Below are 12,044 nucleotides of genomic sequence, written 5' to 3'. Positions count from 1 at the left end.
AATCGTGCTCAATAATAAAGTGGCTTTTCAGCTGACAGCTGTTTCAGCAGATAATTTGGTTAGAGACCAGATGGTGAAAAGCAATTCAGCAGGATGACTCCGCAGAAGGAAAACCTCGTAATTCATATATGTTTGAAATACCCAAGATTCAATTAATGGAATTAGTATGTAATGCCTAGAGCATTTTGCCTGTTCAAAGCTGTGCTCAAGCTTGTTTTCACAGCTCCAGTGCAAAGGTGAAGCAGTAGACTTCGGCATGACTCCTGGCTTTGGAGCTCTGACTCGCCCGTGGCTGTTTGCCCCTCCATCTCCCTGCCTGACAGCTGATTTTGTCTATGATATCAGTCTATGCCACTGCCTGTTCTGCACCAAGTCAGTTTTCTGCCGCTCCGCTGGCACTGTGAAGTGGTAGGAAGAGATAAGGCCTAAAACACGAGCAGGTGTGGACTTCGGGGAGATGCAGAGAGGTGAGGTTTACTCTTCTCTCACGGGAAGTTGCCTGTAGATTTTTAGATGGGAGAACAACATTAGTTTTTACATCTAGCAGAAAAAGGCCGTTTCCAAAGACTGAAGGTTTTGTTCTTGGCGTGTTTTTTGTTTTTTTGTTTTGAAATAAACTATAATGTAATATTTTCAAATTTCCACTGAGAATTTTTTCTACCAAAAAGTAGACCGTTTAGCATTGCTACTTACCACCACAAGTTAAACTGGCTTTGAAAAGCTCTAACACCATCTTCTGACTGCTCAGGGAAATGCAGTGACTGCTTTGTATTTGGACTCCTTAAATGTTACACAACTTTAGATATTTTCAGAATCAAGACTTTGAATATTTGGTTGAAGCTTTATTGATTTCAGTCATTGCTTTTGCTAGCTGCTACTGATACTGTTTTCTACTAACAAAGGAGCTTTTCTTACAGGTTTCTGGGAAAGAATTCAGGACTTTTCTTCCTTTTTAATAGCCTTAATACTGTGCTTGATTTCCCGCCTGATTCACGGCAGGTTTTGGTGACACAATGCACACTTCAAACAGCAATGAATTGTCACCGATTTTCCTCATACTTACTTTTCACTTAGCATCTGTGACTCCTTGCTTACTCTTCCAGTTTTGATACCTACATTGCCAGTCAGTAAATCTGTTTTTTTTCTTTCTGAACACGAAGCTTGTTGCAAATGAGCTTTGCCAAAAATAACAGAGAGCTACAGTCATGCAGCCCGCTTGCTGTTTGTATTTGGATTTCAGGCCCAGTGTTGCAACCAGATGTTTAGTGCTCTGATTTTTGCTAATGCAATAAGATGAGAAAATTCTTTTAGGCTGGCTAATATCATGTTGCACAACGCAGGCCTTATCCACACAGCTAGAGCAGAAAGCCAGTTACTCATTTGTTGATTACTGATAGTTGAAACAGTATGAAATACATTTCTCCTGAATTTCTTCCCTCAACTTCTGATCAAAAAAAAAAAAAATGTTCAATGCCACGAATACAGCAATCTGTCCATCCATATTGGTCTCATCTATCACGCTCACATCTAACCCCCTCGTTTCCCAGAACTGAAACAGCTTTAAGGGGAGCCTCTCTGGGTCCTTAGTTAAACCCTTGATCATGCAAGCAGCTGTGTGTGTGGAGAAGCCACTGGGGGTCTGCAGGTGACCAAAGGGCTACTGACATGCTCCACTCATTTATTGGTTTTCCATGTTTTCTGAGCTGGTGTTTCACGAGGCAGTGGCCTATAGGAGAAAGGCCAAATAATGAAAAGTGTGAAGATAGAGATGACAAAAGGAGGCAGACTGCTCTCACCGTAGTACTGTAACATGGCTTCCGTGACTTGTGCTGTCACAAAGACGTGGTGCACTAGGGGGAAGTCAGAACCAGTTATAAATTGATCCTCAGTATTAATTGCACAATTTCACCTGTCCCTACTAGGTATTCTGGAGGACGGGAAATCAGCTCAGACAGGTGTAACTACAGCATCAGCAACAGCTGGAACGCTGAACACCGAGAAGAGGAACACCTGTGGGTCTCAGTGTGCGAACCCCATGGTCCACGACACCGGAGCTACAATGCAGAGACAGAACGGCTTCAGGACAGCAGAGGTAAGAGTATAATTGTGTTCCTTGACACTCAGCACTAGCTTCAACCAGGTCAAACTTGTTTTTGTGACCATCTGCCTCGCTAAAGCCAAACTGTATTTAATGCCTTGGGATAAGAGAAAATGCCTGCAGCACAGCCATGGCATGGTGGAGACCAGAACCTCTGCCAATGCCTCATGCCCGAACAGCTGCAAAACTGATGTTTTATTTGACAACCTGAGTAACACACACACACTTGTTACAGCAAAAAAATCCCCACAGTTATTTTTTTCCAGCTCAGTCCAGCTGGGTCATGTATTGTGCAAACAGTTTAATTATCTGAAAGGGAATGGGTTTTTCCTTAATTGGTGTTTTGCTGAAATTATGTGGGCTACATGAACCCTGGTTCATTCAAAGCTGGATGCAAAGCCTGAAAAAGCCCATGGGAGTCTTCAGTAACCTCAGTAGGCTTTGGGTTAGATCCTCCCCACTTCTCCCTCTCACCTACATGTTGTATACGTTGTAGAAGGATCATCCAGTGCAACAATAATGTACGAACACCCAAGGCTCTGGGGCTAGGGCAAAGCCCACACTTCTCCTGTCCTAGCTGCCTACCTGCCTGTCTCTCACAGGTTTCCACCTGCTGCCCTGTTTGTGTAGCAGCTGCTGAGCTGCTGCAGACTAAAGTGATCAAAAAACTACAGCTAGTTTTACTACTTCTTTGGTTTCTCAGATAGGAAGACGTCTCAGCACAGTGTGTGGTGGAACTGCTAACCCCCCCATAAGAAGCTGTCCCCTCTTGGCAATCACATCCTTGAGAGACACAAATTTAAACCCAGGGGGACTGAGCAAATGAAAAAAGGAATTTGGATTGCACTTCACCCTGCATTTGCTAACAAACAACACATTGGTACATGTGTTTATTTTATACCTTCACTGTATTATCTTCTGTGCTGCTCTACTACAGAAGTATTCCCTGGTGACATGGATCCTGCTGTACCTTTCCACGAGATACTGCAGCTCCAGCTGTATAAGGGCACATTCCATCTGAGCAGCATGACATCTAGAGCCACAGGTCGGCTGTAAATGAAATACCTAAATGCCTGCCATAGCCACTAGCCCACAGAGAAAAATTAATTGCTCAGGCTGGATGTCATTGAACAGAACTAACATAATTATTAATCCAATTTGAAAAAGACTTGGCCACATTTGAGAAATAGTGTGTACCTGGCATATTGTTGGAGAAAATTGTCAGATTTTGTAAGCATTTGAAAAATTGCTTCTCTGTTAGGCTTACTAGATGGGCAAATTGCCACAGCATATTAGTAATGTGAGTGTTGACTGTAATGGGACTACTCAGTGAAGTATGGGTTCCTGACCTGGAGCCCTATGGCTTAGAATGTATCCTCCTGCCTTTTTCTAGCCAAGATACATTCAGTAATATATGTCTGTACCCTTGCAATCAGTGCAAAGAAAACTTCTCATAGTAAGTAGGGGCATTTATATTATTCTACACATCTAATGCAGGTTTATAAGAAAGGAAGGTAAAGCAGGGGGCTACAAAGATGGTTTGGGGACTGGAGCATCTCCCTGATAATGAAAGGCTGAGAGAGCTGGGCCTGTTTAGCCTGGAGAAGACTGAGAGGGGATCTTATCAATGCATACAAATACCTGAAGGACGAGTTTCAGGAGGATGGCCCGGCTCTTTTCAGTGGTGCCCAGTGACAGGATAAGGGGCAACGGGCACAAACTGCAACACAGGAGGTTCCACCTGAACAGGAGGAAAAACCTCTTTGCTCTGAGGGTGACAGCACTGGGACAGGCTGCCCAGAGAGGGTGTGGGGTCTCCTTCTCTGGAGACATTCAAAACCCACCTGGATGCAACTCTGTGCAACCTGCTGTAGGTGATGCTTGTTTAGCAGGGTTTGGACTAGATGATCTCCAGAGGTCCCTTCAAACCTGACACTTCTGTGGTTCTGTAGGTGTCTAAACTTTGTATAGTCAAAAAAGCAATTAATTTTCCTACAGTGAAAGTGTAAGTTAGGCTCCAGCTCTGGTTTGACATTCTCAGTCTCTGTTTCTTCATTGACTGTTGAGGGGAGTGTAAGATGAGCAGGTTTCCAATTTAGACACCTAAAGTTTAGGTGCCTAGAGTTGAGAATGTGACTTTCCACCTCAGCTCAAAATGTGCCCATTTTATTTATCTGAATATTCACATTGAGTACAGTTTTTCTTTTATGCTGTCAAATGCAACGTGATGCAGCACACGGTACTCTCAGGAGATGTGGGTTCTGCCATCAGCCTGTGGGGTAGTAAGGGGTAAATTGCTTTACCTCTCTGTTTCTCAGTTTCTCAGATATCAAGCTCTAAAGTATCTGACTTCCTTACCCCGACCATCAGTTTTGTGACAGGGTACAATGTGTGGTGTCGAAAGTGAAAAGGTTTGACACAGGCTGGATCTGGGAAAAATTAGCATTGTCTCATGAGGGTAATGTCAAAACAACTCAGAAATAAAAGATGCTGATGATGAAAGGAGTCCTAATACCAGTGAAGGCAATAGAATGGTCAGGCACCCCAAAAGTAAAGGTGTACCCAGATAATGTCACTGGCTGACAATAACCTTGTTTGATTTTCACGATATGTGTAGTCTTTGGAGAGTCCTCGAGTGAACAGGACCACTAAGGGAGTAGATAGCAAAGGAGAAAGTGTATTCGGGCTGTAGTAAAACACAGCAGCAAATAAATACCAGGTTTTGCTCTCAAATAAATATGTACTTTCCACTCATGTCAGCGGAAGTTCACCAGACATTATTCCACCTGGCGTTGTTACCATGTGAATGATGCCTAATTTCCTTGGCATTCTTTACAGTTACAAATTGTCTCATGAAACACTAGAAATGCAATAATGAAACCCAGCTCGCTCAGTTCTGTGTCTCTGTCAGCCCAGTTCTGAGTGTCCTTTGCTAGACCTATCCAGTTTACTGCACAGTATAGTGCATTGCTTATGGCAATAAGCAGACAGACTAGGAGATGGAGAAGGATAATTTTAAATTAGGATTGCACTTGCATGCCTCACACAGACTGACTTTTTATAATATTTGGAAATAATCTGAAGAAACTCTGAAAAGTATATACTGTACTTGGGTCTTATATGCAGGCAGAACTAAGTGTTATTTGAAACTGTATTTCCACTTAAGAAACATAAGAGAAAATTCTGTCTCAGGTGAGTCATACTCAACTCCCAGTGACATCAAAAGGAACCTCTCGTTTCCACTTCTGGACTGAAACCAGATTTATTTGCTTCGCTTCTAGAATACACAAGTGCAGATACGATAATTGTAGCCGTGAGGGTTGATCCAAAGTCTACTGACATCCACAGACTTTATAGCAGTTATAAAAGCTTATGTCCATGCTGAATATGAAAGTTGCTCCGCATCACAGTACTGCGTGAGGAATGCTAGAGGCATTCTCTTTATTAAGTAGAACTGTTTTCATAAATTGGGAGGTAATTGTCAATGACTCTTTATCCTGCCAGTGTAGAACTCACTGTACTGTTTAAAACTTTCACAGAGTAAATGGGACACACAGAAAATGTCCACAAAAGAAGTCAGCATTAATGTTACAAAAAGCATCAGACAAAGTGACAGAAGGAAAACAAAGAATTGTCTCAATTAACGAAGGAAATTGCGGGTGAGGATGGACCTAACAATGCTTCGCTGCACTTTAATTGTCATCAGTCGCTGGAAACGTGATGATCTCCAGATGTTCCATGTTGAATACGGCAGGCAGCTGCTGCCGAGTGCCTTCAGAAACATGTCTTGTAGAAACCGGCTGCAGACACTGTAAGATGTTCATTCGTTTAAAGGAGAGGCACTGCACAGACGTACGCCAAAATTCACGCCAGTTGGTTTATCACTAAGTCCTGTGTTATCTCCTTGTGTATGTCCTGTTCTGCATTGCTGTTGGGATGAGGCTGGATGATGAGAGGTACAGTTCATCGTGGTTTAAAACAGGAAATGAACACATGAATCTGCATTTTTAGTCATAAGGGGTTTCGAGTGTGTATACCCAAACCCATGGAGCTCATTTAAAGTACTTGCATTCATAAAACTCAAACCCAGAGATCTCACAGGTGGCTTCCACTAGATCTCTTTTAAACTATATATATTGGTTATATATAGTTAAGTCATATAGTAACCTTTCTATATACTAATCTTTTAATTACTTAGTTTGAATTTATTTTGTGTATTGGACAGAATTTAGCTCTTAAAACCAGTAAGATGCATATTGATCAGCCTTACTTGAAATTCCTAGTCTTAGCTGGGAGGTAGGGTTCTGGCTGCTTGGTTATTTTATACGTGCCCCTTTAATTATGTTGAGGCCCAGACTGATTTGGAAAAAAGCGATCATTAATATTACATGAAAATAACTCAAATTCTTAAAACCATATTCCAATGTCAGCTCCAAAAATTAACATTATTTGATCAGATATAGTTGATTTCCTGTGCAGAACTTATTTGATTGCAATGAAAGCATCCTGTATCATAGTACTCCACATTTTTCATACATATACAGCTAAAAGGAATATAAATGTTCAATGTAGTAAAGTCCAGGAATTAATTCAGTGTATTACTTCTTAATATAGGAGTAATAATATATATTCACTGGAACTTTGTACATTTATGAAGATAAAAGAGGTAAATTTATTTGCCTCCCCCATCAGACATGGATGAGTATCCTTAGAAGGCCACTAAAATAACTATTCAAGAGTAGTTCATAACAAACAGGTGGCGTTGGGGAGAAAATCCGTGTATGAACTGTAAGAAGTCCTTTTTACAGGTAAGTGAATAAGTATAAATAGAATTGTAGGACTGAATCCTAATTTATTCCATATTAGGATCATTTTAATAACTTGCTGCTAGGTGTGTGAGTACTTAATACTTTCCTTGGAGTACAAGTCTATGCAATAGGGAATTGTTTATTAATTATTCAGACAGAAAGGCAAACTGAAATCCAGAGTCAGTGTGATATTTTTGCATACAATAGCATATGTATAAGAATTATTTATTTTTAGATGCCCCAAAAAGGGGCAAAGAACTTGTGCTAAGCTTTGTGCAGGTCAGTGTGTTACGTGGTAAGTGATCTTGTGCTGCACATTTACATAGAAGAATGAGAAATGATTGCAGATAGCATCGTATGGGTAAGACAATGGCAGTCTGCACATGTCCTTCCAACTTGTGGCTTTCTGCCAACTTACTGGCAACATCATAGGACAGGAAGGGACTTGCCTCACTCTAACAATAAACAGTGGCTGTAGCAGCTCAGCAATATTAATTTAGAAGCGGCTAGCCATTGCTGGTGGCTGTGTACCCAGCTAATTGAAAGCACATGTTCAGGATTCTGCATTATTTCTGTAGAGCAGAAGATGAACCATTTAAGATCTGTGCCAAGGCTTGTAACGTGCTTCTGTTTCAGTGGATTTACTGGCAAAGAGAGTGCAGTATAAACCCATATGATACAGGGAAGCTACAGAGAGTGATTAACGATGCTGATGTGTGAAAAGGTAGAGGGGATTTTGAAGGAAGGTGAAGGAGAAGGTTCATTGTGTTTAAGTAGCTGTTCCACAGACAGTTGCCTTGGGTGGATACCGCATTAGGGTGACTAGATGCCAGAAGAAAGCAGACCTGGCAGTGAGATTATTTACTAGCTAAGAAATTATTTTCTAATGCTGCACTGACCAGATGCATCCAATGGCTTGGGTCACACAACAGAAGCACGCCTTCAGTGCTGCATAGTGCATTGGTATGAGAACCGGTCCTCGCTTTGTGTCAGCAGTCAGCAGGGAGGCAAGTTTTGAGTCTCGTATTCAGAGCATGAGATGTGACAGGATGGTTAGCAGCAGGCGGCCTTGCTACATAATTATCTGGGCAATACCATTGACCTTGTTTATGTTGACCACATCCCCCAGCAGGGTGGCAGCTGTGGAGTGGGGAAAGCTGGCTGCCCTGCGTGACCCCTCTGCCTGCTCGTGAGAACTTCACTGAGCTACTTCAAGATCCCATAAACTTGTTTATATCCTGAAACTTAACTTTAGGGCATTCAAATACTGGATCCAACTTCTGCGGTAAAAACCATGTCTAGTTACAAGCAACTTTATATATTCTTCACATGTAACACATTACTGTTCTTATTCTTGTTAGGTGGTAACTAAAAAGAAGTTACATTATGTCTTAGGTGAAGTCTTAGTTCTTGATGTGTAAGCTTCAAATTACCTTAATAAAACTAAGCGTGTGTTGTGGAAATACGGATTGTGCCTTTATACACAGATAAGGTTATAGTTGTGTTTTCTTTACTTTCCTTCTATAAGAGATAACTACCAGTAGAAACAACCAATTTTTTTATATCATAATATACCACTCTGTACAATTAAGAGTGACAGAATCTAGTCTATACTCCTTAAGTAAGTATAAAGTCCTGAAAATAGATTTCTGTGCTCGTTTTAGTAGAAGAAGCAAGTTCAAAGCATCATCTGGACATCTTCACTCCAGGTGGCCTTCCTAGGAGTGAAGAGTCTTATTTACAGGGTCTGTTCTTCGAGTAGCATCTTTCAAATATAAACAGCTCAAATACAGGAAACAAAATAGCCATGTTAGAAGACATAGCCTTTTAGACAAAGGACGTGTGGACATCTCTGTCTTGTTACATGACAGGATTTTTGAAATGTAATTTTCCCAAAAAAGATATTATGCCAGTTAATTTGTTTGATGTCCCTTGGCCGCACATGAGGATTTCTGCAGCTGCACTGAAACAACACGTTTCTGCTGGAATTATTTGCCAACATCTGGTGAGTTTTTATGATTTAACTGAGTTCAGGTTTTAAGCAGAAACGAACTTACTTTGTCCTGTTTCCATAATTTCAACACAATGTATAGATAGGATTTTCCTCTGATGTGTATATACATGTAAAATACATTTTCTTCCACTATGTGAGAAATGGAATCACTCAAAAGAAAGTGGACATTGGATAAAGAAGAGAGAGAATTTACAGTTACCAGTAGACATCATTAGGCAAATTCATCTTCTTAAATAGCCAGTGCAATTTTACCTTTCAGTATTTCTTCATGCTGTCCCTTACTCTTCCTTAAAGTATTTCATCATTTCATCATTACCATAGGACATCGGCTGGAATCACACAATTTTACCATGTGACAGAAACAATCTTGTACTGAAAGAATAGGAAAGTATAATTATTGTGTAAGCAATATATGACTACTGAGTTAAACATGCATTCTTGTTAGCTCAATAACTGAGTTTGCATACAAGACAGAAAACAGATATTTTTAATTTTCCTAGTATGTTCATAGTCATATATATTCATATGTGCATGTCTCTGCATGGTGTACATTGTAATGGCTTTAGTGTGTACTTCTGTTCTGCAGTTCTGGCATGTTTTTTCTGCAAACCTTTTACTTGTGTTTCTAATTCTGACACCCAAATGTAAAATGTTTCAATGTTTGAACTGAAATCTGTTTTATATGCCTTACGAGAAGAATGAGCTAAATAATTTGTGCACAGAAATGTTGTTTGAAAAAGCAGGGTTAGTTTTATTTGGAAATAATAAATCATCTATCTAAATTCAAACTAATTAACAGGAGCATTTTTGTACTCTGTTTTTATCTGCAAATTATTGAAGATTGACCTTGAACTTTAAAATTAAAATAAAAAAAAAATTAAAGTGTCTGTTACTCCATGCATTTTACATTCCTGTGCTTGTGTTTGATTCATCTTTAAGAGCTAAAAGCTAAGACCAAAAACTGTGAAGGTATAATGCATGGTTCCCACCTCCTCTCTTCAAGGAATCAGAATATTTCTGTATCTGATGTCCTCAGGCTGTGGCTCATGGACTGTGTGGTCACATCAAAGAAGCTAAAATACATATTTTGCCCATAAGAAATTGCTGCATTTGTCAAAGAGAGCTTATGAGGTCAACATGAGAGGAATTGTAGCTCTGTAATTATAAATGGGAGAGTTTGTAGTTGCTGCCATGGCTGAAGTGGAAGACACTGGGAATCTGAGACATTTTCTCTAGTAAGATATCATTACTGGAGGGGGAGAGGAGACCAAGAACTGAGAATTACAAAGCCATTTCAGAGTTGTCTCTATAAACAGCAAATTCCGTTCATGCTGGGGTAATCGTTCCACATTATGCAGCCTCAGGAAGGTGCCAGCTGAAGCACTCAGCTATTTCTGGCATCTCACTTGAAGAAAGTCAGGAAGAGATCAGCAAAAGCAATTGGCAGCCTCGGAGGCAGTGTCCCCCAGGAGAGCCTGAGGAAGCCCCCTGCTCTGTGGGGGACAGCACTGACGGAAGCATGCTACTGGTCTTCCTTTACATTGACTGGGATGAAGACAAGAAGAAATGGACTTAAGGGGAAGTTGAAAGCATTAATGCTAGAAAATTAAAAAAAAATGAGGATCAGTAAGTATTTGACAGATTGTCTAGGAAAGTTTATTAAGATCACAGTAGACTGATACCTGTTATGTGGTGCAGGGACAATTGACTCTTCACTTCATGTGTTGTCCTATCAAAACCCACCGAAGCCACAGTTCTACTCAATTTCCTAGAACCTCTTGTTCTCCAGAGAGGTCTTCCCTGAGATAACCTGTGAATAAAAAAGGCATTTCACATACAGTATTAGACTTCGGCTGCTCAGGGCTCATCCAAATATGACTGTGGGAAAAGGAATGACATGCTCATCGCAGGCACAACATGCCTATGTAATGAAAGCCCCACTCCCTCTTGGGTGGTAATGACAGTTATTTGTCCTTCCTTTCTTGTCATTTTTCCCAGTTGCACCAGAAGATTAATTACTGAAATTACTGTGTAAGAATACAGGATGAGGTGGTCCTTGTCCCAAGGAACTGAGTATGAACAACAGCAAAATAAAAAAAAAAGCTGGCTAAGGAGAAGGACAATGTTAGCCATGTAGGAGTAATCTGCTGGTGAGGAATGATTTGAAGTTTTGGAGAAAATCTGTATGGCACGGCAATAGATGAAGAAGGTATATATTCAAACATGGAAAAAAGACAATATTTAGTTCTGAATCATGAGAAAATGTTCAGTACTCACGTAACATCTAGAGGAATGGCTACAGAACATGCTATATTCATCAGAAAGGCATTATCAAAAATGCTACTGCCAAAACCCAAGTGGGACAATGTATAGAGTCAGTTAGAGTGCTTCAGGATATAGCTATATCCCCTTCTTCCTGCAGAGAATATTAGGCATTTCTGATATGTTTGGTATGGACATATCCTCATCTTCTTGCACAAGATACTGATAATTGCTGATGTGTTTGAGACCCTCCTGTAATGTGATAAAATGAGTGGGCAATGAGTCACTGCTAACAAAGGTAGCCAAATATGAGAGGAGGATTAAAAAGTACCACAAAAGACAGCAAGAAGCAACTCCTGCTTGAGGGCCTCACCACTATACACAGCAGGTACAAAAAGCTCTTTTTTATTTGTACCCCAGTGGCATTTCAATATAGACATGACTTTAGTGAAGGCTGTGTGTTTGGGTCCCTGTTAGAGGCAATATTATCTATGGTGTTTAGAGTTTCCTGTGACACTGAAAAAAAAATTATGAATAATGACAAATTCTAGTCAGTACCTGTGCAAAAATTAGGGTTTTTTTTTCTTTACGGCAGCCAAGTACCGTGCTGAAGAAAAAGGCACAGACCTGCTGCTAGAGAAATGGCATGGCCCGTGCTAGCAAAGCTGTTAAGTGCCTATTGAAAAGCTCCATGGTCTCCTGGACTCCAGGAGCAATGGATTAGCAGCTGGCAGCCTGGTTCACATCCAGCAGGAGAATCAGTGAGGGAGGGCGAGTAAAAGGGACATGGTTTATTCTCCCTGTTTACCCAGTGCAGGTGTTGTAAATGTATGAGGCAACTAAAATACACAGCTAATAAAAC

General features: G+C 40.6%; 1 protein-coding gene across 1 annotated transcript in view; it reads left to right on the top strand.

The window, feature by feature from the left end:
- Window positions 1–9,727, top strand: part of BAALC (BAALC binder of MAP3K1 and KLF4) — a 29,321-nt gene extending 19,594 nt beyond the window's left edge. The window contains exons 2-3 of the mRNA XM_037378638.1: window positions 1,923–2,092; window positions 5,638–9,727. Coding sequence (XP_037234535.1) covers window positions 1,923–2,092; window positions 5,638–5,742 — 275 coding nt within the window. The 3' untranslated portion in view covers window positions 5,743–9,727. The remainder of the gene's footprint in view (window positions 1–1,922; window positions 2,093–5,637) is intronic.
- Window positions 9,728–12,044: the final 2,317 nt, after the last annotated feature.

This window comes from Falco rusticolus, chromosome 3 (genome assembly GCF_015220075.1).
Source record: "Falco rusticolus isolate bFalRus1 chromosome 3, bFalRus1.pri, whole genome shotgun sequence".
Taxonomy (NCBI): Eukaryota; Metazoa; Chordata; class Aves; order Falconiformes; family Falconidae; genus Falco; species Falco rusticolus.
Note: the sequence above shows the minus strand (reverse complement) of the source record. Positions and strands in the feature narration are given on the sequence as shown.